General features: G+C 37.7%; 1 protein-coding gene across 4 annotated transcripts in view; it reads right to left on the bottom strand.

Annotated features, from left to right (window-relative positions):
- Positions 1-24684, bottom strand: part of erbin (erbb2 interacting protein) — a 303640-nt gene that overhangs the window by 30283 nt on the left and 248673 nt on the right. For 3 of the 4 annotated variants that reach the window (XM_051929687.1, XM_051929688.1, XM_051929689.1), the window contains 3 exons: positions 20037-20220; positions 12591-14175; positions 9623-9766 (listed from right to left, as the gene is read on the bottom strand). In XM_051929687.1, the coding sequence (XP_051785647.1) occupies positions 9623-9766; positions 12591-14175; positions 20037-20220 (1913 nt within the window). The remainder of the gene's footprint in view (positions 1-9622; positions 9767-12590; positions 14176-20036; positions 20221-24684) is intronic. The other variant, XM_051929690.1, reaches the window with a different exon arrangement.

The raw sequence follows: 24684 nt of genomic DNA, 5'->3' as shown, positions 1-24684 counted from the left end.
TAATGTTACCGATGAACTCGGAGTGAGGCACAACAATGGAGCAAGGGGATGGTATAAAAAGTGCAAAGTGCTTTTATTTAAAACTACAATCAAAAACAATGTTCAAATAAATAAAGTCTAGTGCTTATCAAAAAGTCTTCATTAAATAAATAATCCATTAAAAGCATGTGAAAAACAAACGTGGAGGTTAAAATCCATTAGAAAAAATCTTTAAAACAACGAGGTTAAACTAATGCAGAAAGCAGTCTTTTAAAACAAAACAAGCCCGGTGTCTCCTTTCCTCTGGCGGCTCCCCTGCTTCCCGTTTGGGCTTCTCAATAGGGGAGTCGCCCTACCTGCAGCTGGCCTTCTCTCCACTGTCCTACTGGTCGGTTCGCCTTACCGATCCCTGGCTCAGGTAGGCTGCACCAAACAGTGACTTGGGATTCCCCAACGACCAGGGCTCTCATGTTGGAGAATCCACGTCCCAAGTCCCGACTCCCGCTGCCTTCCGCAGAGAGTCATCCACCTTCCGGTCACTCCTGCTCTTCACTATAAACTCAGCGGGAGCGACCACTACGACTACTCCCAGGCTACCTGCTCAGCTGCAAGCGAGCCTGCACTCGCTCGCTCATTCTCCTGCACCGGCTTCCTCTCGCTCTCTCTCTCTCTCCACTGCTTCCTGCCTTCTCCTGCAACCTCCGTTTCTTTCAGTCTCTTTTTTCTTTTCTTTTTCTTTTTAGCTGCCTCGCGCTTCTATTTATTAAGAGGACGTGGCAGTTGTGGCAAATCAGCAGCTCCTGGGAACAATTACGGATGTGGACCGTTTCTCACCTGTGCACTTAGGTGAGAAACACCCACACCACGAACTCCTCAGGAACTGCTTCGGCCACACACCACCACGCCCCCTCACTAAGCCACAAGCGCTGTGATTACTTATTTTAAAAATGGCCTTAGAATGGGATCTGTGGACCCGCTATACCACAACATCCTCCAGGTATTTTATTCCCTTCATATGCACTGATGTCTGCCAGTAGGAATACAGAGTCAGCAGATGGTACTATTTCCATGACCAAATCCAATGTCTCTAAAATTGTTAACCCCCCCCCCCCAACATATGCACGTGGGGTATCATATTAGAGTAATAATAATAATACATTTTATTTATATAGCGCCTTTCCCATGCTCAAGGCACTTCACAAAGTTTAAGAAAGAACAGCAGGGTATACAGTATATAGCATTGTACTAAACCAGATAAATAAATAAAGAAGAGTAAGATAGCAAATTCAGAGAAAAAAGCCTAACAGACAACATAACTGATGGTCTAGCACACACACACACAAGTTACATGAACATTTTGACATAGAGGTAAACTGAAAGAAGGGTAATAAAGTCAGGTAGAGCTAAAAGCCTTACTGAACAGATGAGTTTTGAGTTGTTTTTTAAAAGAATTCATGGAGTCAGCTGATGTAATTAATTTCGGTAGGTCATTCCAAAATCTGGGTGCTATAAAGCTGAAGGCCCTGTCACCCATTGAGTGTAGATTAGTGTGGGGTACAACAAGATTACCAGAATGAGAGGACCTTAGTAGGCGGACAGGCACATAGTGATGGAGAAGGTCACTGATGTAGTTTGGCACAAGGTCATTTAAGGCTTTGTAGGTTATCAGTTGAATTTTATATTTAATTCTGTAAGACACAGGGAGCCAGTGAAGGCGAAGCAGGATGGGCGATATGTGCTTGGTGCTGCTGGTCTGTGCAAGGACTCTTGCAGCCGAGTTTTGAATAAGCTGGAGCTGTGATATAAGATTAGAAGGGACACCTGTCAGCAGGGAATTACAATGATCGATGCGGGATGTGACAAGTTTCTCAGCGTTAGAAAAGGAGAGGAAGGAGCGAACACGTGATATGTTATGGAGGTGAAAGTAAGAATGTTTCTTAATGTGATTTATGTGGGCGGAATAAGAAAGGGAGGAATCAAAAATGACACCAAGATTCTTTGCAGTAGAGGCAGGTCTGATGAGATCACCGCCAAGATTGACTGGGAAGGAGCTCATTTTATTAAGTTGAACTTTAGTCCCAATTTGCAGGAGTTCAGTTTTGTTGCAATTTAATTTTAAAGAGTTCTGCTCCATCCAGGTTTTAATGTCATTGAGGCAAGTTGTGAGCTGAGAAAGCTCTGATGAAGTTCCACTTTAAACACTGAAATAGAGCCGAGTATCATCTGCATAAAAATGATAACCCAGTCCAAAGCTACGAATAATATGGCCAAGGGGAAGCATATAAATACAGAAAAGCAGAGGACCGAGGACAGAGCCCTGTGGAACTCCTTGTATGACTGGCGCTATGCTGGACCTGCTGTTACCAAGACTAACAAACTCTTGCCTATCAGTCAGATACGACTTGAACCACTGGAGGGCAGTGCCAGAGATACCCAGCATGTTCTCCATTCTGGACAGTAGAATGTCATGTCTGACAGTGTCAAATGCTGTACTGAGCTCTAACAGAATTAATATGCTGGTTTGTCCAGAGTCTGCTGCCATAAGCAAATCATTGTTTACCCGTAGCAGAGCAGTTTCACTCTGAAACCAGACTGAAAGGGTTCCATCAAATTATTAAAAGTTAAGTACAATGGGGCAAAAAAGTATTTAGTCAGCCACCAATTGTGCAAGTTCTCCCACTTAAAAAGATGAGAGAGGCCTGTAATTTTCATCATAGGTATACATCAACTATGAGAGACAAAATGAGAAAAAAAATCCAGAAAAATCACATTGTCTGATTTTTAAAGAATTTATTTGCAAATTATGGTGGAAAATAAGTATTTGGTCAAATACAAACAAGCAAGATTTCTGGTTCTCACAGACCTGTAACTTCTTCTGTAAGAGGCTCCTCTGTCCTCCACTTGTTACCTGTATTAATGGCACCTGTTTGAACTCGTTATCAATATAAAAGACACCTGTCCACAACATCAAACAGTCACACTCCAAACTCCACTATGGCCAAGACCAAAGAGCTGTCAAAGGACACCAGAAACAAAATTGTAGACCTGCACCAGGCTGGGAAGACTGAATCTGCAATAGGTAAGCAGCTTGGTGTGAAGAAATCAACTGTGGGAGCAATTATTAGAAAATGGAAGACATACAAGACCACTGATAATCTCCCTCGATCTGGGGCTCTATGCAAGATCTCACCCCGTGGGGTCAAAATGATCACAAGAACGGTGAGCAAAAATCCCAGAACCACACGGGGGGACCTAGCGAATGACCTGCAGAGAGCTGGGACCAAAGTAACAAAGGCTACCATCAGTAACACACTACGCCGCCAGGGACTCAAATCCTGCAGTGCCAGACGTGTTCCCCTGCTTAAGCCAGTACATGTGCAGGCCCGTCTGAAGTTTGCTAGAGAACATCTGGATGATCCAGAAGAGGATTGGGAGAATGTCATATGGTCAGATGAAACCAAAATAGAACTTTTTGGTAAAAACTCTACTCGTCGTGTTTGGAGGAGAAAGAATGCTGAGTTGCATCCAAAGAACACCATACCTACTGTAAAGCATGGGGGTGGAAACATCATGCTTTGGGGCTGTTTTTCTGCAAAGGGACCAGGATGACTGATCCGTGTAAAGGAAAGAATGATTGAGGCCAGGTATTGTCAGATTTTGAGTGAAAACCTCCTTCCATCAGCAAGGGCACTGAAGATGAAACGTGGCTGGGTCTTTCAGCATGACAATGATCCCAAACACACCGCCCGGGTAACGAAGGAGTGGCTTCGTAAGAAGCATTTCAAGGTCCTGGAGTGGCCTAGCCAGTCTCCAGATCTCAACTCCATAGAAAATCTTTGGAGGGAGTTGAAAGTCTGTGTTGCCCAGCGACAGCCCCAAAACATCACTGCTCTAGAGGAGATCTGCATGGAGGAATGGGCCAAAATACCAGCAACAGTGTGTGAAAACCTTGTGAAGACTTACAGAAAATGTTTGACCTCTGTCATTGCCAACAAAGGGTATATAACAAAGTATTGAGATGAACTTTTGTTATTGACCCAATACTTTTTTTCCACCATAATTTGCAAATAAATTCTTTAAAAATCAGATAATGTGATTTTCTGGATTTTTTTTCTCATTTTGTCTCTCATAGTTGAGGTATACCTATGATGAAAATTACAGGCCTCTCTCATCTTTTTAAGTGGGAGAACTTGCAATATTGGTGGCTGACTAAATACTTTTTTGCCCCACTGTAGTTGGTGAGTTGGGAAGCTACAACATGCACAAGAACGGCTGATAGAAAAGGTAAGTGGGAAACAGGCTGAAAATTGCTAAGATTGTCAGCATCAAGACCAGACTTTTTTAACATTGGGGTTACAGAAGCGGTTTTAAATGTGAGCGGCACAAAAGCCAGTGTCAAGGGATGAGTTTATTATTGTTATAATAGTCGGGATTGTGGCATGAAGGCAGGATTTAAGTAGTGTGCTGGGGATGGGGTCCAGTACACAAATAGTCAGCCTCATCTTACAAAGCAGGTCATTAACAAAAGCAGATGTGACTGGTGAGAACTTAGAGAAGGAGCTGGATGGAGTAGGAAAACAGGGAAAGATATAAATAGATTATGTATTTATGTTAGTTGAACTATTTAGATCTTTAATTTTGTTACGGAAAAAGTGGTGGAATTTCTCACAGACTTCAGTAGAAGAGGTAGTTGGGCTAGATGCGGGTTGGAGTAGATTATTAACTACAGAGAACAAAACCCTTCGGTTATCATGGCCACTTTCTATTACTCTACCATAATGGGTGTTCTTGGCAGTTTTATCTAATGCTGAATGAAGGGCTGTGTTATAGTGGTCAACAAGACTATCTAGTGCTGATGGAATAGATGAAGACAGTAAAAGATCAGAAATGGATCCAGAAAGGATAGAGGGACAGATATTTTTAAGGTTTCTGTAATACTAGGGTGTTGTACCGTGTTAGCCATTATGAATGTAGAGAAAAGCCAAGCAAAATGACACCTTTTATTGGCTAACTAGAAAGATTACAATATGCAAGCTTTCGAGGCAACTCAGGCCCCTTCTTCAGGCAAGATGTAATGATTGATTACATCTTGCCTGAAGAAGGGGCCTGAGTTGCCTCGAAAGCTTGCATATTGTAATCTTTCTAGTTAGCCAATAAAAGGTGTCATTTTGCTTGGCTTTTCTCTAGGTTTCTGTAAGAAATTTTTCGTTTACAGGTAAGAGGAGGGAGAGGTAATGAGACAGTGAAAAGCACTGCTTTATGGTCAGAGTGTCCCAAATCAGTGCTGTAAATGTTGGCAACAGTTAGTCCAGATGTACAGATCAGATCCAATATATGACCACCAGAGTGGGTGGGAAAATCAACATGTTAAGTCAAAACAGTCCAGTAAGGATAGGCTCAGTTTAGATGTGGGGATGTCAATATGGATGTTGAAATCACCAAGAAGAATACTTAAGTGGGTTAATAGTTCAGTCAGATCAGATAAGAAAGATGCATTGTATTTTGGAGGACGATAAAGAACAATGAGTAAGACAGGACCTGATTCCGTTATTAGCTTAAGAGCCAGACACTCGAAAGACAATGGACAATCAATTGGGATTCTTTTGATGTTTAACTCCACTCTGACAATTACTGCAAGTCCTTGGCCTTGTCTTGAGCTACAAGGCTCTGTGAGGAAAAGTGTAACCAGGTGGTGTCGCCTCCGTGAGAGATGTAAATTCATTCGGTTTTTGCCAAGTCTCCGTTAAACACAGCATATCAAGTTTGGTGTCAATGATGAATTCTGACAGCACCAATGCTTTGCCATTAAGAGATCTCAAATGCAAAACAATGCAATATTAGTTAATGAGGCTTCTTTTTGCACAGAGCCGTGACCAGAGTTATTTTCACATACTGTAAATTTGGCACACTGACACTTCTATTTCCAGGGCCATGAGTAGGACGGCGTATTCCTGAGCAAATGCTGCCTGTGATCTTTTCATTCGCAGCCCGGCAGTGGCGGTGACCTGACCTGTGATGTACATATTTCGGGCGCTGCAAAATACCGTTGTCTTTTAGGATATTGCAGTCAGAGCATTTGCTCTGGACAAACTGTTTAATATGAAGGAGTTTGTCGCGAGAGTATTTTAGCATGATACTGAGTAATACTTATCTGATAGCAGTGGAGAAACAGTACAAAACAGCAGAGCCGGTGAGACAGCCGGGTGCGGTAGCACAGATAAGTGAAGATAGTAAAGCAGCAGAAAGCATAGCAGGAGGAGGTAGCAGGATTTGGAGGTTCCAACATACAGCCACAAACAAGTAAGGCTGGGTATTACAGCCGTGATTACCCCAGACCCACAAGCTAGGTGGTATGAACATCAGATCAGTTTTTAGTCATAAAGCACAATAAAAAGAATCGAGAGCAGACCAGCATAGCAACTATAATCAAGGAGACAGATCATCCCAGGCTCCTAGATAGCCAGGTACAAAGAAATGTTCGTAGGTCTCGTCCCGTAATCTTCAGAGTCAGTTGTTCCCAGTCAAAGTCCATAAAGTCTGTAAAAATTAATTCAAATCCATAAAATTCGAGTCAGCTGCATCCACGAACTACTGTACAAATAAAAGAAGCGTAAAAAAGTGCAGGATTAAGGCGAATTTTACGAAAAGTGTTGTTAACAGGAAGGAGCACCAACAGCATGCGTGCGCCAGCGTCCCGTCCTCTGTTAGCAAATCCAGTATTTCAAAGTCAGTTATTACAAATATTATGCTATTTGCAATCCTTTACTGGGATCTAACCTATTTTGGATCTGTATCAGAAAGTGAAAAATGACAATTCTTTATTATAATTGAGAATATTTAGAACTTAAGCATTTACATTGAAACACATTTTAACATTTCAAATATTTGACCCAACTATTTCTGTTTATTATCTGCATATACCTAATGAATTATTCAATTTCTTATGAAAACCCCAAGCTAATTCAGACTTTTTTTAAAAAATTAACAAAATAATTGAACATCACACATGGCAAGAACAGGTATATTAGTGAAAAGTAAGTACAGATTAAGAAGATTGTGTTTTACTTATACAGTGGAAATCTAAGAGGAAGCAACAAAAGCCTATGATCAGTGAGGTGCGTATGGTTTTATTTAATATGATTTTTAGAAAGATTTGATAAAGCACCACATGATAGGCTGGCGATGAAACTAAATGTAGTGGATAGTCAAACTGGCTTACACAAAGAAAATGAAGGTATATGCTATAAAGAAACTTTTTCAGAATTGGGTGACATTAAAAAGCGTCTCTGAGGGATCACTTCTGGTACCACTTCTATTTTTAATATTTTTATATACACACACACGTGTGTACAGTATATATACACAGTGGATTCAGAAAGTATACAGACCTCTTCACTTTTAAGATATAATTTTTAATAGATAAATTTGTCATTTTTACTCATAAATCTGCACTCAATAATCCAATAACCGATAACGACAAAGTGAGAAGATGTTTTCAGAAAGGTTTGCAAATTTATCAAAAATCAAAACCTGAAAACTCTTGTCCATATAGGTGTTCAGAACTTAAACTCAGTACTTTATAATAGTCCCTTTGGCAGCAAATACAGCTTACAATGTGTCCTCCTGGCCTCATTAGAATGGATGAAAAGTGTCTGTAAACGGCAATCTACATGTCTCTCCACCTATGTTCTATAGAGCTTGAGTCTGGATGGGCCATTAAAGAACAGTCAGAAACTTGTCCCAAAGCCACTCCAGTTGTTGTCTTGACTTTACACTTCAGGTCCAATAGGATGCACCTGGTAACAATGTGGAGTGCCACAATAAAGGGTCTAATTATTCTTATATACATGAGAGATTTAATGACTTTTTGATTTTTAATAAATATGCAACCTTTCTGAAAATATTTTTATTTAGTCATAATGGGTTACTGAGTGTAGACTGATGGACAAAAATGGCAAATTCATACATTTAAAATTAATTCTACAATACATTTTGTTTGAATATGAAAGAATTGTAATTTATTGTGAAAAGAGAACATTAATGGTGTACATACATATATATGTACACTGACATGTGATGCATGTATGCATTTAAACAATATTTAATATATTAAAATTCTAAGCTAAAAAAAATGGATGACAGTCCTACTACAACCTTATGGACTCACATCGACTTTCCGAGGGTTAAATTTAGATAGTGTAACAATGTGCGTGTTATAGACAGGAACAGAGTTTTACAGCACATATGATTGAAATCCTTTCCTTTGTTAAAAAAAGTGCAATGTATTGGGTCAAGGGCTTTTTTATTAGTTTTAACAGACTGACACATTTTTTCTACAGAGATATGACTACAATTTTAAGTTCAGTTCAAATAAAAAGTAATAATAAACTGCAATGTATTATAGAAGTGAAATACAAGTTAAAGTTGTAAACGTTTCCCAGCAGTGAATAAACTTAATCAGTTTAAATGGTAATTTAAGCAAACTATGCCAGTACATTCATAAAGGAAACAGAACCACTAGCTGACAACTGGATGATATTTCCTAGTTTTCGCACAGTTCTACAAGTAATAACATCATCTGTATAAAAATACCAGAGCAGAGACACAATATTTAAGAAAGGAATGAAATTATTGCTACTACTAACATTCTTGCTTTCTAAAGAAATCAACGGTTATTGTATTGTAAATGAGAATTACACAAATTGATTCTTGTAGTTAACATATCCATTGTATAGAATGTCTGTATTATAATGATGGCAACATTAGTGTTTCACAACAACATTGATAGTTTGCAACCTTGGACACTTCCAAATAAAGCTGAGAAATATTTGGCATTGCTAGACCACACATTCAAGATCTCTTCAGTAGACCCCTATTCTATTTGTGTTAAGCAAACAATTAACTGTTTAAAAAAAAAAAAAAAAGTTATTTTACAACAGTGGTGTCCAATTTTATTTATGCAATTAATTCAAACATAGATCAGAATTTTCTTAAATAATGCAATTTGAAAGAAAGTTCTATAACTAAAACAGGAAACAATACCAAAAAAGGGGGCTTAGTTTAATTTGAAGAGCGAATTAAAAACAGCTAATGATTTTAGACACCAGAGAAAAAGAAAGCACCCGGATTACACCAATACAAAGACAGAAGTATAAATGTAATTAATGAGTACTTCAAAAAGAAAGATTTTTTTCATTTTATTCTACTACAGCTAAAGAGATGGCATAAAAAAAGAACACAGGGCTTGGTAACACGCGCAAAGACGGGCATTCTTCTGTTTTCACTTTTAAAATGAAAAGAAAATTGTAACCAACTGCATTTAAGAGGAAAACAAGTACTGATATAAGTTAAATTCATATTTGTGGGAGAATATCAAGATCATTCTGTGGACAATATATATTTTTTCCAGGAGTGCTGAATTTGTTTGTGGGCTTGAGTCATACTCAAACACTTAATTGAAAATGACAAGGTAGCATAAAATAATTGCCATGTTTAAAAAAATATAGAAATGGTAATGGGAAACTTAAGATAAAAAAAATATTTGTCATTAAAAAGTAAAATATCCAGCAGAATGCCTCTTACAACAATCATCGCAAAGCGGATCAGGGAATTTGTTCGAACTACCCTACAAGGAAGTACTCACGCAAAACATGTCGGCTCCAAAATGCCTTCTGTCCGCAGAGCTAAAGGCAATACTGCCTTGGCTGCCATGCAGATCTCTATAGCTGCCAAAGTTAAAGGTGCTAACAGGAACATAATTGGAATTAAAGGACCTAGACAGCATATTCTAAATAAAGAGGAACACAGAATGAACATAAAGTTTAGTACAGCATGCAGTAACAGGACATGTTAAACAGAAAGCCACGTGATAAGATATTGTATTGTATACCAGACTCCAGTAGCATGCAAAACACTCACTATAAAAGACCACAAAAGGGCAGGAATTACGAACCACGTTAATGTATTGACACCAGGAAAGAAAACCTTTCATCCTCTTTATTGAGAAACCATAGTCTCAAATTTTCACTACTTTTTGTACGTTCAAAAATGATATATATGACAAGCTTAAAAAAAGAAAATAAAATTCATGCCTAGTTCTTTTCCGGGCGGCACGGTGGCGCAGTGGGTAGCGCTGCTGTCTCGCAGTTGGGAGACCTGGGGACCTGGGTTCGCTTCCCGGGTCCTCCCTGCGTGCAGTTTGCATGTTCTCCCCGTGTCTGCGTGGGTTTCTTCCGGACGCTCCGGTTTCCTCCCACAGTCCAAAGACATGCCGGTTAGGTGGATTGGCAATTCTAAATTGGCCCTAGTGTGTGCTTGGTGTGTGGGTGTGTTTGTGTGTGTCCTGCGGTGGGTTGGCACCCTGCCCGGGATTGGTTCCTGCCTTGTGCCCTGTGTTGGCTGGGATTGGCTCCAGCAGACCCCCCGTGACCCTGTGTTCGGATTCAGCAGGGTGGAAAATGGATGGATGGATGGATAGTTCTTTTCCATTACAAAGAACATCTCAGGGCCATCATGTGCAAAGCATTGACCATAGAATACTATGTTGAGTTCAAATTCTACAACTCTGCATACCTTCATTTTAAGCAAAGAACAATATTCTGTGAAGCAATCCTTGTAAACAATTTAAAAAGTGACAATATACCAAAGTACAAATCTGGAGATGTAAGAGAGCTCAACCAGTTCTAAAATGTTAAATATACAGTATCTGGCATTTTAATATGAGACTCCCACTCTCCACAATGAATGTGATGAAAGGAAAACTATATTATCAGCAGAAATGGCTTATTATCCATTGGGTCTGAGAGCTTCACCAAATAGATTTCACTTTTACTTATGGATACTTAAATAAACTATACATTGAGTTGCTCAGTGAATTAATAAGGATATATGAAAGACATAAGGTAGAAGAATTTAATTAGGACGATTTACATTTGCATTGTTCTGATTTTGTTAATGAAACTTTATAGAGATGAAGTCAGTGACATTAGTACTGTCTAAAAAATAAATGTTTCTCAAGTGCATATATATTTTCTGCACAATGGGACACCTATATTCCTACAGCTGGTTAACATGTAAATCAGTTCAACCTCAGAATCTACCCAATTGCGAACAAAACATTTGTGAATTTTTATCTATGTACAGTATATAATGTGCTACTTAAACACATGACAGTCATGAGTGTACTGTTTGTTTAGCCAGACTATTTGTATTAATATTATTATGGTTTACATGAAAAGCATATCACATTTTAAAAGCTACTCATTCAGGACTCCACTGATCTCAAAAAGGTTCAATAATCGCTTCGCCCCCCCAAGCGTGCTAATATCTGGCTGTAGAAGGCAAGTTAACGTGTACAAGTGAAATTCGAAATTCTGCTATCTCAACTGCAAGTGGGTGGATTACTGTGAAACTATCTTATTAAACACAAACCTAGAGTAAAAAGTTTTCAGAATGAAATACAGCAGATTATTTATTTACTGTATTTTTAGTGTTTAGTAATGCTTGATCTGCAACATGACCTTTAAAACATATTTCACTAGTCACTAGTCTGATTCTAATCCCACTAATATAAAAACAAAACTAAACATAATTTGAGATTGCGAGTTTATATATTAATCAGAAGATTTAGAATGAATTCCTTGTAAAATAATTTTCTACTATACCTTTATAAATCATGAATCTTTTGCCAAGTTTCAAATTTAGGAATGCACAAATAACATTTAACTGCTTTAATTTCTGCCTGCGATTAGTACAAACTTGTATTTTTGTTTAACACACATTCAGCTAAAAATTAAGCCAGGAGGTAAAATGAAATTCACTCATATATAATGCATAAATCAAAACCATAAATTAACACACATCTAATCTAATGAACTCATATTACTACACAGTAAATAAATTTATATCTGAATAGCTTTATAAGGTGTCCATTTGCTTTGACTAAGTTAAATATTAACTAAAAGACAAATAAGATTATAATTTTATCCTCACATTTGTTCAAACAACAACATTGATATCTGAAACACATAATAAAGAGAAATGAAAATGTAAATCAATAAATGAGAAAAAAAAAGCAACCCCTACTAAGGAGTACATATCTCAGAGGCTATTTTACCTTTCATCTGTGCATTACCCATCCAAGCTATCTTTATAGAAAACATTTATGTAATGATTAGAAGTACTAAAAAAAAAAAAAAAAAATGATCCACAGGAAGAACTGGTCTCGCACCACTGAAACATAATCGTATACATGTCTTGAATTTGACTGCTAAAAATTTTGCTTGTATTTTCTTGAATAACATTTTTGCATTCTTTATGTATAAACAATGAACTGAATAACAAGAATAAGAACAAGAATAAACCTGTTATAGTCTGAACTGTTAAAATTCAAAAACTCCCATTATTAAAAATTGGCAGGTAAGGTACTGCAATAATGAAAATGAAATAGCAGGTCAACAAATATTAGTACAGCAACAAAATGATACTGTTTACTACAGAATACAGTATACTTTTTCTTTGGGCATGGTAATTTTACAAATACAGCTGACATTTTAACAATTGTTTACATTTTTGTGTTAAATACACATTTCATTTAATCTAAGAATACATACCTTCTCCAGTTTTCTAGCCTCAATGTGTCTCAGAACTTGATCCCTCCAGTCAGGAGGTACCCTGCTGACTCCTTGTGTATCAAGTAATGAGTGTTCGGATTTCACCCTCACATTGGCCCGCTTAGAGGGGCTTGTCCGTGAATAATTAAAATCACTCACTGACATTGTTCTCTCGGGTACTTCATGAACTGATGGTCGAGCGCTTTGTGGTCTGGGAACATTTGGTCCATCTATGCTGTATGTTCTGGCAGACAATGGTCTCTGAAGCCCATGGTTAACTGGTATGCCTCTTCCCATTGTGTGAATATCCCTATAAGTTGAGTAGTCTCCCTCAGGGACTGCTACACGTCTTGGATGATTTACTTCTCCCATTGACACAGAAGCAGAAGATGAAGTGCTGCTTTGCCTCTGTAAGGTGCTCCTAGGACCACTTGACACTAGTCTGTCTTTCTGAACAGGGGCTCCCCACATATCCACAGGCCTTGAGTTTCCTCTTTGCTGCAGTGTGTATGTTAGGCTTCCCTGTGCATTACGGTTGGAGTAGTTTGTGTTAACAATGTGCTTTGTATAGCTGTCAGTACTGTCTGATCTTTGAAGACGAGTAGGTGCCAAGTTTCCTTGTTCAAATGGCACTACCATTCTCTGAGTCCAGAGCCCATCTTTTGGTACTGTGCTGCTTGTGTATTGAATGTTATACTGGGGAGTGCCTGTAAAATGCAAGTTTGATGTATTCCCCTTGCATGTCTGTGCATTCTGGGTATTAAAACCACCATCATATTTAGTTAGAATTTTGTTGGCAGAAATAAGATCAGATGAAGAGCAAGAGGAACCTGGGAAAACTTGAAGAGGTTGGTCATCAAGAAGAGAAGCAGACTTACTCCGGACTATACACTGGCCTTGGATGTTAGGAATGGGAACAGAGTTAGGGGCAGTAGACTGCTGTGGTCCACTGTCAGAAATATTGCTGTATATCTTAAGTTCGCCAGTTTCAATATTAGTAACACTTTGAGATTTTACAACAGGGCCCATTGATCCATGTTTCTGAGGAGACAGTTCCTCTGTGCTTTTTGAAAGAGACATATCTATACTTGCTAATACGCCAACTTCAGAAGTCCGCACTGGGTCAGTCTTCAATGGAAACCTGGTTGTTTCTTCTAAACGGCCATTTACTTGATTGGGTATTTGTTTGGGAATAGAATTTCCATTCTCTAGATATTCTGCAACATCCTTAATGTTGTTGTTCAGCAAAACGGTATTTGTGAAGACCTCTTGGACTGTAACAGTGTTATTCCCAACACCATCAAACTTTCCTAAATGGTCCGACGAGTGAATGGATACATTCTGATTAATCTGATCCAGTTTACTGTAGGGATCCTCTACTCCATTTTTCAAATCAATTTCTCTTTCAATGAAAGCTAGCTTTTCTTCTACCATAAAGCCAAAATCTGATATGTTTAAACCTTCTTTCATTGCATCATTTTCTTGTTGGGATTTCAGCATGACCTGTAATGATGAATCAGAACCACTTCCATTCTGGAGCAGTGGAGATGTTTCCTTCAGTAAATTAGAATTTTCATCATCTTGCCTGAAAAGGTAAAAAGCCCATAAAAACAGATTAACTTTTTTGACAAAATCATTGTTTTTGAAATTTTTTGGACATCAAATTACAAACTCAATGGCAGTTTACACAGTGCATGAAATTTATAAATATAGTGGTTCTTTTTAATTATAATCATCTAATCTTAACAAATTACTATTAAACTGCATTTCGAAAAAGAAAACTTTCTGAAAACCTCAATTCTTGTAAAATATTTACTAGAATTGTACTTGTTTATTGACCATACCACAGAAGTACACAAATGAGACTTGGATTCAAAACAAAATTTGATACTACAATTAACATATCTAAGTGCTATAACTGATCATTTGTTAGAAGGGGCTATTATTGTCATCTGAGTTATTTATTGTAATTTGGAGTTCTTTACACCAGAAAGAAAAATCAAAGAAGCCATACAATTACAACAATAGTTATATAGTAAATGTACTAATGAAGCAATTAATTAGTAATTATTTTTTACCTTTCCACATTCTTACCCAGGCAATGCCGCATTACCCATCTACAGACAATTACAAAATGGACATCACACAGCTAACCTACCATACACAAATTCAGTTATTAATAGTTTTAACACTGCGATTAGTAGTCATAAAAAATTACGGTCAGTACAATATCCCATGCTTGGCATTTCTTCCCACGTTGAAACTATGGTAATGCTAAAAAGTAATGTTAATTTATACCATGAACCCAGGCATAGAACCCAAAATATTTTTACAAACAGCAGTTTGATGGTCTATATATCAAGTTTCTTGCATCCATGTCTGATTATCATAATTATCCATTTATTTGGTAAATACTACTACTATCCGTCATGTGGTGGGTGCAGCAACATGCTATATCAGTCCATGCTTCCAACCACCACCAATTACTTGGCAGATGGCACATGTCACTAATAAAACCAATTTATATCCAGCCAATGTCTTAAAACAGTTAAAGTGATGAACATCAGGGATATCAAAATTGGTGCTGCATAAGAAAAGCAGAATATCATCAGCATACAGGAATGCTGTGAATGGTTAAGGGGAGACCATGTATGGTAGAGATTTCAGAGACAGGGGAAAGGGGACAACAGTGTCTGGCAATTTTAAATAAGAGGAGAGAGAGAGAGAGAGAGAGAGAGAGTACTTTATTAATCCCAAGGGGAAATTCACAATAACCAAACAACTTAGCCATAGAGCACAATCATAGTGTAGTTATCTCCAGATAGAGACTGAGTGTGCAAAGCTAGAAAAAGCACCAGGAAAAGAATGGTAAAAGCAAATGGCTCAGAAGAGCTACACTAGCAAGCGTCAGTAACTGCCAGAGGCTGTGTCACTCCTCCTTTCTACAGATATGGGCACAATGATGGCAAAAAATGCTTTTATAGTTTTATGTGCATTTAGGATTATTCCAGGACGATGAGTTAAGAACTATGAAGAAAGGTTAAATAAGTTAAACACTTTCACTTTTAGCAAACTGAGACTAAGAGGAGACATGACTGAAACGTTCAAGATTATGAAGCAGACAGTAAATCCAGGCAGTTACTTTAAAATGAGACCTTTAATGAGAACACAAGGACAATGACAGAAAGTTGTTAAGGGTAAGTTTTGCACGAAAATGAAAGCTTTTCTTCACAGAGACAAATAAAGACACACAAAATAAGTTGCCGAAGAGTTTTGTGTTTTAGATAGTAGGACTTTAAGGACCTACAAAACTCAACATAGTACAATTTTGTGAGAAATAAGGTGAATAGGATTGGACTTATTTTCAGATGAAGCAAAAGACAAATTGAAACAAATTCAAACTTAAAAGTGCTTAAATTAAGAAAAAACAAACATGGCAAACATTTTAAAAGTGTTTTGGCCAAAACCAAGACAGTACAGTAATCCCTCGCTACTTCGCGGTTCACTTTTCGCGGATTCATGACTTCGCGGATTTTATATGTAAGCATATCTAAATATATAACGCGGATTTTTCGCTGCTTCGCGGGTTTCTGCGGACAATGGGTCTTTTTACTTCTGGTACTTGCTTCCTCAGTTGGTTTGCCCAGTTGATTTCATACAAGAGATGCTTTTGGCGGATGGCTGAGAAGCTACCCAATCAGAGCACGCAGTTAAGTTCCTGTGTGCTGCAGATTGGCTCAGCAACGGAGTGCTGCATTAACCAGGAAGTCTCATCTCACTCATTCAGCATTAACGTGCTGCTGCTTCAGGGGCAGTGTCCAAGCGCCAACAGAAGATGCAAATGATTGCAGAAAAGGTAAAAGTTTTGGATATGTTGAAGGAAGGGAACAGCTACACCGCTGCAGGACACCATTACAGCATCAATGAGTCCACGATTCTTTTTATTTAAAAAGGAGGAAAAGCATATAAGATCTATGGCCGCAATGTCCTTTAACCAGGGCGCAAAACGAGTTGCAAGTGGACGTGATAAGGCAGTAGTCTGGATGGAATCTGCTTTAGGAATCTTTGCAACAAGGTCGACGACGTCATGACCGCCTACAAGCTGCTACGTGTACTTCGCTATACAGTAAGTGTAAACTTATCTACCGATTTCATATTGCTTAGCAGTTGTCCCTGTTATTAATAGAGTAAAGGGTGGGTTGTAAATAATACAGGGAGGGTTTAAAAACGTCCAAATACATGTTAAATAATTAAATAAATATGGTGTCCCTACTTCGCGGAAATTCAGTTATCGCGGTCGGCCTTGGAACTTATCTCCCGCAATAAGTGAGGGATTACTGTAGCAAAGAAAATATATTCCTATTCTTCATGTTTAAGGAGAGCTGAAAAATGAATTCCTGGTACATTATATCATTGGTGTGTTAATAAATAATAAAAATTTTATTGAGCAAGTATTGATTTTACTTTTACAAAAATGACAGAGTAAAATATAAAACCTGCAATAAAGCAAGAACACATAATATAGGTGGAATCCCATTGTAACAAAATTGATGGGACCATAAAAATATTTCATTATAACGGAAATTTCGCAATAATGAATATGGGGAAAATATGCATACTATGGTGACCAGGGTCACCATCTCTAATTGGTGCAGAACAAGGACAGCTCCATAACTGCTCTGCTGCATCTGGTAAACAGTGAATTGATTGTTTTCTGCAGGAACAGGCTTACTGAGTAATGTGCTTGTTACACAATGTTTAGAAAATTTAAGATCAGGGTCTGAAATGCTTTCCCTTGCACTTTCCTGATCTCTGTTCTCCAGACCATGTCTGCCAGAGTGGTAATGCCGAGCCGCTGGTGTTCTTCTAATTTGAAGATGGTAGCTAAAGCAGGACGATTGCCCATGTTGCGACTTCTAACAGCTCCTATTTTGAATGAAGTCTTAAGGCTGTATCTGCCATCTCTATACAGTAATAAAGTGCCTGTACTTTCCTTGAAAAACTGGACTCCCCTTCTTGTCTATCGTGCAACTATGTGAATTATTATTATTATCTATGTGAATTTCCCATTGGGATTAATAAAGTATCTATCTATCTATCTATCTATCTATCTATCTATCTATCTATCTATCTATCTATCTATCTATGTAACCCAAGCTTGACGTTACCGGTATATAAAAAAAAACACTTCTTAAACTGCAAAAAATATTTTATTGGAAAACGAGATGTTAGATGTAACTTTTTTTTTTTATAGAAATACAGGTATGAAAATGAGATGTTAGATGTAACATTTTTTAATAGAAATACAGGTATGAAAATACAGAATGAAAAACGATATGTTAGATGAAGATGAAGGCGGGTGTCTGAAAGTTTTTGCCATGTCATTTTTCTTCATTCCGGAATCAATTTTTTCTACGATTGTTAATTTTTCTTTTATCATAAACTGACACCATTTCTCACTTTTTTTGTTCATCTCAAAGAAAACTTAGAGAAGCGCTACGAAACTCAAAAAGTATAGTATCTGCACACATGATAAAACTACCCATGCGGAGGCTAGGTTTTTGTGATGACTCTGAATTCGGCTATATCTATATGATGTTGTGCCTACTCTCTCACTGAGACTGCCAGAGACCAGAAATTTCACAACAGATCATCTCTTTCTTTGAGACAGCCTATTGCAAGGTTCCTGAGAGACTGTGTGGAAAGTGTAGGCGTGGCATTAAGTATTTTTTTTTGCATCACATTATCATTTTTGGTGGCCATTGTTGATCAAAAAAACTTCGGCTATACTGAATTTAGATTTGGTTAAAATGAAATTCGTTTAACATGTTGTTGTATGAACGTTTGTCCAGGCCCGCAAAAAGTATTCATTATTCTGAAAATTTTGCTGCTTCGGTATTCGCTATAACAGGATTTGACCTGTATCTGCAACCTGCAGAGCAAAATTAAAACCACCAAGTACACAATGAAGAACATTAATCCCAATGTTGCAGTATTATAGGTTTACTTTCATTTTATATTGCTGGACAAGTTATTTACTATGAGTTTCATTAACCAAACACCAATGAAATACTGATTTTTAAAAGATTTGTTCTAAAGCACACAAAGGTAATATTTTTCACATAAGGGGATTACATCCTTAACGGTTTTCTCCTCTTTGGATACTTGTACTTTAACTACTTCTGACATCCTTTGAGGAGAAGTAACAACCTCAAATGGCAAGACTTTTTACCATTCAAAGCTTACCAGTGATAATTCATAACTATATTCTGGAGTCAAAATTATATTTTAGATATTCAAAATATAATAATTTTGATGAGAAAAAATATGAATTTGAGATTTCTGCAAACTATATTTGAGTAACAAAACATTGCAGGAATCTACAATTCCATATTGAATGCAAACTAGAGATGAGAGAGTAATGTATTTTCCAACAGCATATAAGTGAGAAAAAATTTCAGACTGATCATCACCAACATTTCAACTTGAGATGACTGTGATTATACTAATTTTCTGGAAAAATTAGTTAACATTTAATGTCTCTTGTGAATTCTCATTTTCATATCTACAATTACTTTTTTTATTGAACAAGCTGACATTTTAATAAGAAATCCGAAATTCCAATTTGACTACTGAAACTGAAAGTTGAACTTGTGTTCATTTTGAAATTTCTATTATGTGATTACCTAAGTACTAGTACAAATTTCCTAGGAATAGTCCTTTTTTCCATATTATTTATATGGCACTAATGACTTTGTATTAAACTCTAGGCCTGTGTTTCTTTGCAAATTTTATATTTGCTTTCAGCTAATTATCTTGAAAATGGCAATATTTAGAGACAAAGAATCAATTCAATTTAAATAAATGAAAAAGTAATGGAAAAAAACAGTTTGAAAGCAACCAGTGATGGACAGGTGTCTGTTCCAGATTATACTACTGCTGTATTATACTTTTGGTAAAGGCTCAGAAAATGGACGGAATACATACTTAAATCTGATTATGTGTGTATGTGCCTAGCCTGTTTTGTGAATCTACAAAAGTATCAAGCTGGGTACCTGTATCTCATGACAGTGAATGTACTATAAGCTGTGTAACATATGTTGCATGTTTAACACTAAGTAAATATTACACAGCAAGGCTGTTGTCCAGAGAAGGATCAAAACTCTGTAAACTGATTCCCTATTAATTTCCTGTAACATCACTACTAATGCTTACATTGGGGGCTGAAGATGACAGACATATTTTACAATGAATCAAAAAATCCTGCTAAAAGAAACATGCTCAATTATAAAAAATAAAAATCATGTCCAAACATATAATTTACATATTTTCCATTTAAAACAAACATATATAAATTGCTCATGAAAGTTTCATTTGTTATATTCATGTGTCTGTCCTTTAATAGACCACTGGAAAATCCAATTACATGCTTAATAAATATTTTACCTTATTTTGTTGATAATCATAAATTTAGTTTCCTTCTCTGGAGTGCTGAGCGATATGTCTTGGCTGCTGTCTGTAGTAAGGGAAACAGAGTCTGACATGCGAGACGGTGAAGAACAATTGCTGTTGTTTTGGTTGCTATTAACAGCTGTGTCCTCCAATAGGGAATCCACATCTTTGGAGTCATCTAGTTATAAAAAATAGAAGATGCATTCTTTTCTGATGAGGTCAAATAATCTTGTAATAATCATTTGTAAGGATTATTAAGAGATATTACTGGGATTACATGTTGTCAGTTAACATAATCACATTTTGTTAACTAGTGTATAATACGAATAATAATAATAACACCACAAACACCACAGTGCAAATGTAAAGAAAAAACAAACAAACAACAAGATTAACTCTTTCAGGGCTGATGTCGACTTTTGTCAAAAGGGTGAGTTGACGATGGTAATCGACTGTAAACTGTGACAAAACCAACCGTTATGTTTTAGTTGGACTCTCATTGCTAGAAGGAAAGTTAGATTCATAGGTTTGACTGAGATTTCCTGTGCTCCCGTGAGTAGCAAAGTGCAAACAACGGCAAAAATGGCACTGACATCTGGCGAGAGATCAAAGCGAATGCGTAAAGCAAAACACTCTGTGGACGACATTTTGCCTATTCTCTCTGAATTGGACTAGGACTTGTCGGACTCCGATTTTGATACAAGCAATCAAAAACAAATATGTGGTTCCAGCTTCAGCTGATTGGTCCCCAGCTAATCATGGTGCTGAACGGGTTCAAGTAGCTGACACGCCTACGACACTGCTCGCCTGGGAGGACTGCCACTTAACAATGATAAGAGGTAGAAACCAGACTGCAATAAACTGCAACAGTGACCCCTGCTGCTGCCCCAGCAAACACAAAAACAGCCTGGCAGCAAGCCTGCCGCACATTCTTGGCAAACTTGCAGCCACAGCATGCAGCAACAGACGTTTTATGTTGATTTCTATGTTAAACTATTGCTTTTCAGAAAACTGTTTTTTGTAAAAAAATATTTAGCCCTCAAAGAGTTAATACATATAAACAAGAACAATAGACTTAAATGATTTTTAATAGGTGGAGTAGCTTGCTTTTTTGTCTATTTTAAAGTAGAGGAGTACAAGAACTAAACATTTGCTTGTATTTCTTTGCCCACTTTTACACTCATCCCTGGCCTTCTTTCTTCCATCAGTCATGGGCTTGACAACCAGGACCTTAACTTCATATGTCAGTGGCTGTGCGGAAGTGTGGTAAAATGGGTCCATGGCTAAGCAGCAAGTTGTCATTAGGATTAAGGAATAAATAAGTGGCTGGCTTGATCTCCGTGGATGTATGGGTTTGTGCGCAGCAGTATGTATTTATCGTATGTATCGCACATTAATAAGATCACTAGGACAGCATTTTTTCACCTAAGGAACATAGCAAAAGTTAGATCTCTTATATCATCGAAAGATGCAGAGAAATTAGTTCATGCGTTTGTCTTTAGTCGGCTAGATTACTGTAATGCACTCCTCTCAGGACTACCCAAAAAAGACATCAATCGTTTGCAATTAGTGCAGATTGCAGCTGCTAGAATCCTTACCAGGAAAAGAAAATCCGAACACATTTCTCCAGTTTTGATGTCACTACACTGGTTACCTGTGTCATTCAGAATTGACTTTAAAATTCTGCTTATGGTTTATAAAGCTTTAAATAATCTCGCCCCGTCTTATATATCGGAATGTCTGACACCTTATATTCCAAATCGCAACCTCAGATCCTCAACTGAGTGTCTCCTTAGAATTCCAAGAGCAAAACTTAAAAGAAGTGGTGAGGCGGCCTTCTGCTGTTATGCACCTAAAATCTGGAATAGCCTGCCAGTAGGAATTCGCCAGGCTAATACAGTGGAGCACTTTAAAAAACTACTGAAAACACATTACTTTAACATGGCCTTCTCATAACTTCACTGTAATTTAATCCTGACACTCTGTATATCCAATTCATTATAATAACTATTCATTCAAAATTTGTACTAACCCCTACTCTCTCTTCTGTTTCCTTTTCCGGTGTCCTATTGGTGGTGGCTTGTGCCACCACCATCTACCCAAAGCACCATGGTGTTCCAACAATGATGGATGGATTAAAAGCCAGAAGTCTGTATAACCATCAGCATCAAGTGACTCCGTGAGAACCCTAACTACAAAGAGGACTATTTCATTTATGTAAGGTAGAATGCCCAAAGGGGACTGGGCGGTCTCGTGGCCTGGAACCCCTACAGATTTTATTTTTTTCTCCAGCCTTCTGGAGTTTTTTTTTGTTTTTTCTGTCCACCCTGGCCATCGGACCTTACTCCTTTTTATGTTAACTAAGGTTGTCTTATTTTAATTTCTTATTTGTCTTTTATTCTTCTTTTCTTCATTATGTAAAGCACTTTGAGCTACTTTTTGTATGAAAATGTGCTATATAAATAAATGTTGTTGTTGTTGTATTTGGTGGAGTGATTGAGACTAGGCGCACCCACACGTGGGGGTGTGTTGTGTCTTGATTGCCTCACTGGCTTCATGAGGTCCGAGTTAAGAGTTGCTGCCCTCACAGAGGTATATAATGGAGTCAGACAAGAGCAGAGGAACAAACAGAACCAAAAGAATTGGAAAAAAAGAGAGGGCAAACAAGAGAAAGCCGGGAAAAAAAAGTAGGTGAAGTCAATACTCGTACAGAGGAGTTCAGGCAAGCGGTCAGGCGTCCCATGAGGAACGAGTTATCAATGTTCTTTAGGCAGATCAGTTCCAGGTGAACAGTAATGGGGTAGAGGGGGGCAATCAGAGGTCTCCCTAGGGATCCGATAGGTTTCCATTTTTTCGCATGAGGAAGATGGGAGAAGACGGCTTGGACAGTCACGGCAGACGCGCTGAAAGAGGCAGCCGTGACTAAGCCTTATGCCAACTATGAGACCTGGAAAGGTGAGTTGGCAAGACAAGAAAGAAGTGCTGGGCTGAAGGAGGAAAGAAAGGAGAGGATGGAGGTAAAACAGGACTAGAGAGTTAAGATGGCAATAGACAGAAGGATGGTTGCTGTGGCAGAGCAGAGGAAGAGGTGCAGCACAGACGCCTTGTATCTGTAGAGTTTTTGTATCTGTTGTTTTTTTTACAAAAATGTTGATCCTGACTTTGTTTACTGTTCTGATTTTCTAATCTTTTTACAGAACTATTTATTGCATTGTTTTAAAACTTCACTTTGAATGCAGGAATTATTTATTGGATTATTTATTTAATATGTAGAGATGCACTGGTTTGTTTATCTCTGAATTGTTCTTAAAAGCACTTAAGGATTAAAAACTCTTTCACTTTAACACCCATCCATTGAAGTCATTGTGTGTGTGTGTGTGTCCTCACTTGCCATGGCCTAATACTCGGTTATGACTATCAACAGAAGCAGGTTCAAGAGGCTTCCATTATGGTTTTGGGAGAGTGGAGCTAACCCGCACAATCACAAGCAGCTTCAAACCCTTTCCTGGTGTCACTTCCTACAAATAGGGTGAAAGGTTGGGCCCTGTTTCTACACCAAGGATACCCTGACACCAGGATATAACTTCCTCCAGTGTTTCCTGGTTTTCCTGCACACCTGAGACTTTAGTTACCCTTCAAATGCTGGAACTTTGGCCTGATCAGAGGAAAAGCCTGTTTCTGTATGCTCCGATCTGGTATTATTACCCTCTAGTAGCCACAGATTGAAACTTCTGTTCTCCTTGATGTCACTCTTTTCACTCAGGAGAGGGTCAGCTGCCCCTTGGTGCCTGCTAAATGCCTGCCTTTTAGTGTAATAATGGACTACTGCATTTTTTCATGGTGGCTGAAGACTCTCTCATTCATGCAGGCACCCTTTAAAGCACTCAGCATGCATACACAGCTTATTGCTCTCTAGAAGTGCACATATCCCTCCAATGTTTGTTTAAATGTTTTGTTTTTTTTGCCATTACAAATGTTTCTCCCACTCTTGTGGGTCTTATGTGCCATACTTCTCAGGTTAAATTTTGATTCAGAAGGAGCACAATATTTTTTTTAAAATAAATTAGGATAGGACAAAAATTCTAATATGGTGGAGGACTCGACCATGCAAGGAAGAAAATTATGAAAGTAACTGATAGAAAGTTCTTCTCAGTCATATAAGAACATTGCTTTTTTCCTGCCTTGAAGAATTAAGCATTAGAAAGGGTCTTTTTTACTGAACTTTTCTAAAAGTATGTTGGTCCTAAAGCCCAGCTGAAGAGAATTAATTCCATTTCTGCCAATGACTTGATCATGGCTTTCTCTGCTATTAAAAACCTTATTGTAATTTTTTATTCTTTTTCTTACTTTTCTATACCTCACACAGATAGCAATTTTTTTCACTTTAGTAACAGCTTCTATATTCATTCTCCTTCTTTGCTGAAACAGAGAACCATTTCCATTTATTTATTATATCTGAATTAATGTTAGTAACTCTGAACACATGCTCACTCCAGTCTCTCATCATAACTTAAAATCGGTTCAAAATCTGTTTCAAAAGTCTTTGCAGAATTGAGTACTTCCTTCCGGTTCTGTATAGTCTACACTTGCTTTTTTCGTATCGTAGCATTTAGTACAAAATTCTGTGGCTAACTTACAAAAT

This window comes from Erpetoichthys calabaricus, chromosome 7 (genome assembly GCF_900747795.2).
Source record: "Erpetoichthys calabaricus chromosome 7, fErpCal1.3, whole genome shotgun sequence".
Taxonomy (NCBI): Eukaryota; Metazoa; Chordata; class Cladistia; order Polypteriformes; family Polypteridae; genus Erpetoichthys; species Erpetoichthys calabaricus.
This window is presented reverse-complemented; position numbering and strand designations above follow the sequence as displayed.